General features: G+C 42.1%; 1 protein-coding gene across 1 annotated transcript in view; it reads right to left on the bottom strand.

Moving 5' to 3' along the window:
- The window catches only part of PDE6B (phosphodiesterase 6B, cGMP-specific, rod, beta), a 21,183-nt gene that overhangs the window by 12,097 nt on the left and 5,277 nt on the right, over positions 1 to 3,809 (bottom strand). The window contains exons 4-9 of the mRNA XM_010137072.1: positions 3,493 to 3,633; positions 2,354 to 2,428; positions 2,200 to 2,264; positions 1,080 to 1,146; positions 892 to 939; positions 563 to 712 (exon numbers count right to left, since the gene is read on the bottom strand). Coding sequence (XP_010135374.1) covers positions 563 to 712; positions 892 to 939; positions 1,080 to 1,146; positions 2,200 to 2,264; positions 2,354 to 2,428; positions 3,493 to 3,633 — 546 coding nt within the window. The remainder of the gene's footprint in view (positions 1 to 562; positions 713 to 891; positions 940 to 1,079; positions 1,147 to 2,199; positions 2,265 to 2,353; positions 2,429 to 3,492; positions 3,634 to 3,809) is intronic.

Raw genomic sequence — 3,809 nt, 5'->3', positions numbered from 1 at the left:
CGAGTGGGTGCGGAGGATGTCAGTCTTTTTGTTTGATAAGAAAAGTCTGTTTCACGAAATGTTCTGATTGATAATAGATGCCAAGAGCTGAACAGCTATATTGGATTGCAGCTAGCATAGGAGCATTTCTAAGCAGCAAGATCTTCATTTACAGCTGCTGTTCTTACATTCAATAGCTGGTCACCCTTCGTATCTTAGCTACACAGACAATTTCTTTGTAATTTCTTGAGGAAGTTGCCCAGCCAGTGTGGTCTAGTCATGTATTTGAACTCAAGTCAGAATAGTCTTGTTAGTACAGTGTAGCTGCTCATGGCTAAGTGTCTTATCCAAGAATGTTGAAACAAAATTCCGTGAGTGCAGCTGGGTTCCCAGAAACCCAGAAAAGCCCCAGTATTTCATATAGTTGCTTTCAAAATGTTCAAAATGATCCATCATACTTCTAAAGGCAACAAAGAAACTTACTTAGCTGCAAAACACTGGGAGATGCTTTGCAGGTAACAATGAGCTATAGTGACCTCTCTCAGTCATATGCACTACTTCCAGCTACAGCAAGGAACTGTACCTCCATGAGGGTCTCGTCCTGCTCATCAAACGGTTTCCCATCTTTTCTGTTATAAAACGTGACAACGCCAACAATTTCTTCCTTTTTGTTGACTATCGGCATGGAAAGAACATTTTTGATCGTCCATCCTGACTCATCTAGAGGACCTTCCTTGAAGCAATAGCAAGCAGAAAGAGACCATGTAGTTAATGTGTTTTCTAAATACATCAGCACTCCCATTTAACATCAAGACCAGAGGCTAAGGAAATATTCATATGCCTAATACTGACTCTAAATTAAATTTCTGCAAACAAAGTAGAATCCTTGATGGACTGAATTTTTGACAGTACCTGAAAGTTAAACATCTCATCTGCAGCAGCATTCATAATGTTGCAAATCTAGGGGATTACACAAAATAAAAAGTTTTACAATATAGTCATTGAGAAGTTTAAATACCAAAATAACTGAATTAAGAGAAAGCAACATCAGTATGAGTTCGTCTCAGAAAGCCTTGATGAAGCCTGAGCTAGGTACTTACAAATCCACTTTCAGCCACATAGGTTGGCAGTCCAGTAACTAGTGCCCAGTGATCTGTGGTAGGATTTCTGAATGAAAGAAAAACACATAAGGGAAATTAAGGATATACATTTTCCGAAGATGGAAATCCTAAAATGGACCTGATTGCACAATCCAAATTCATATGTTTCACCCTCAGTTACTAAGCACTCCTGTTACTTTCAGAGCACCCATGCATGCAAGCAAAATTTTTTCCCATAATACTTCTCCTTCAAGGATTCAGTACACAGTAACTCATAAAATGTCATAGTCTACAGAGACTTAAGAAAAATTCATTCCTGGCAGCGGGGACAATGTTTCAGACCTTCAGCCAGAGAAAGATAAAAGAAAGCTCCTGGCTAAGAGTGCTGCCATCCATAACTTACGGACAGTGCTGCACCTAAGCAAAATGGGACTTTCTTGCAGCACTTAGACCTATCAGCGAAAAGTGGTGTGAGCAGAACTCGGTGAAACTGTTAAATCAGATTTGTCCAAAATGCCCAAGGCTCCTCTGAAAAATTTAGTAACAAGAAGAGAGGGTGGCTCTCAGAAAAAGAGTCTCAGTGTGGTGTCAAGAGAGGAGGAAAGGCCAGAGGTAGCCTTGAAATGGGGTCAGTGACCAGACTATTAAGAGAGAAGCAAGGAAGCTGGAGGCAGGGGAGCAGCAGTGACCATGAGAAGTTGGGAGGGTAGCAGAGTGGTGAGGGGCAGGGCTGGGATAGAGGTGCCTCAACGCAAGGGCAAATCTGGATGGGCTCACCCACTGACACAGGGGAGGCACCAAGGAAGAGTGATGCCAGGCCTAAGCCTGTCAAGGAGAGCGGATAAAATGCAGGCAGTCAAGGCAGTTCAGTTCTGCATCTAAAAAGAATCACTGGTTGTAGCAGCTTTTGGAACCTGGCTTGCAAGCCAGGATCCCAATGCTCTGGAGGAAATCTTTGTCCTGCAGCAATGTGAGTCAAAGCACCAACTTACTTTCTGTCTCTTTTACTCAGTCTTCCATTGGTCCTTTGCTTATCTCCTCATGAATGTCTTTAAATCATGGGGAACCTTGGGTTTACTACACTGTTTCAGTAACTAGCATACAGAAACTGGGCACTTACGGGATGACTTTAATGTCTTCTTTTCCATGTAATATATAATCAATGACCTTGTAAAAGACTATTTCCTACAAATAAAAAAGAAAATGGTGTTAAAATTAGTGTGAGGCAATCCAGCCAGACAGGAGATAGTTTAAGGAATCTGGTTCTCATGTACCCTGCCATCCGGGGTGCGAGGTCCTGAGTAGGGGGGAACTTCTCCCAGCAGGACTGGCCACAGGTCAAAAAATTCCTGGTTTTAAAATGAAAGAAGAATTTTTAGAGTAGAAATGTGCATTCTGCCTTGAACCTCAAAGTAACCTCTGCTCTACCATGCTGGTTTTGGTACAGTGTAAACAAGGCCATGAAATAACACAGCTACTTCAATACTAGGCAGCAAAATGGTGTATCTAAATCAGGAAGTGTCAGGTGCATCATATGGCTGTATATAGTTACATATAGCACCTATACACAGGATGCTGCTTCATTCAGTGAACAGCACAGTCTGTGCTAACAGACCAAATAGCTATGTCAGTACTTTCTGTGTTCCTTATGTTCCAGAGTGTGACCACAGGGCTGACCTACTATTTGTTAGCTTTCTAAAGTGCAAGAATTTTTTAGTGTTTTTCTTAGGCTATGTTATAATGCTGATCAAAATGTCTTTATATCACTAATGATCTTTTAATACATCTCTCCACAAGACAGTGTGCTATAAGGGCTCTGGCAACATGATGGAGATCAAAGTTCATTGTAGCCTCAGTAAGCCTGACCATGGAATAAAGGAGGGCTCCTATGACAAGATGCTGTGTAACCCCCACATAAAGGTTGCCAACGGTGCAAATCAGAGCTACAGAAGCAGCTGAGCTTCTCTCAGCTTGTATTGACGAGATTTCACCTAAAAATATTAGTCTAGATAGCATGCACATGGATGAGTCCTTGAGCAAGGTGGCTGATTTGTTGCTGGGAGTTCTCACAGGTAACTCACTACACTTCTGATATCTACAGACTTCGTGAGTCTGTGCTTACATTGCAGTCTGACCAGGATTGCCATAGCCAGACACATTTGCCCTTCCCTATCTTCCCAGCCTCTGGCTCCTTTGACAGTCCCATTCCAGTGAAAAGCCCTTCCCTTTCCCTCTCTTTTCTTTATTCCTCTTCATTAGCAAAGTGGAATTTTAAAAATGCCAATCAAAGCGGAAATAATATCTCAAAGCTAACTCGTACTTTGGCTGTTCCAGTAAAACTGATCACCACAAATCACCCCTCCCTGGATAGCAACAATGCAGAAAGATGCACAACACACATGTGAACACTCACCTTTTGCTTTGTCATGTCCAGGAGACCTACTGAGTACCGGTCACAGTTCAGGTATGCTCTCACTGTGTAAAAAGCCTTGTGGAACTGCCTCTCAATGTCTGTCAGTTCCTCAAAAACCTTATTAGCTGACCACAACAGCACCTGCAGGATAAAATCCAGTTGTAAGCATAGGCTCTCCTTGAGAGCTGGCCTTCTCAAATGTGTTCGGAGTAACAAGGAAACAACCGGATTTTTATACTATGGTTCCTGAGAAGTACAGTAGCAGCCTATACTGCAAAATGTAAAAGCATTGCTTATTCACACTGGGAATTACTAGG

This window comes from Buceros rhinoceros, unplaced genomic scaffold (genome assembly GCF_000710305.1).
Source record: "Buceros rhinoceros silvestris isolate BGI_N320 unplaced genomic scaffold, ASM71030v1 scaffold4355, whole genome shotgun sequence".
Lineage (NCBI taxonomy): Eukaryota > Metazoa > Chordata > Aves > Bucerotiformes > Bucerotidae > Buceros > Buceros rhinoceros.
This window is presented reverse-complemented; position numbering and strand designations above follow the sequence as displayed.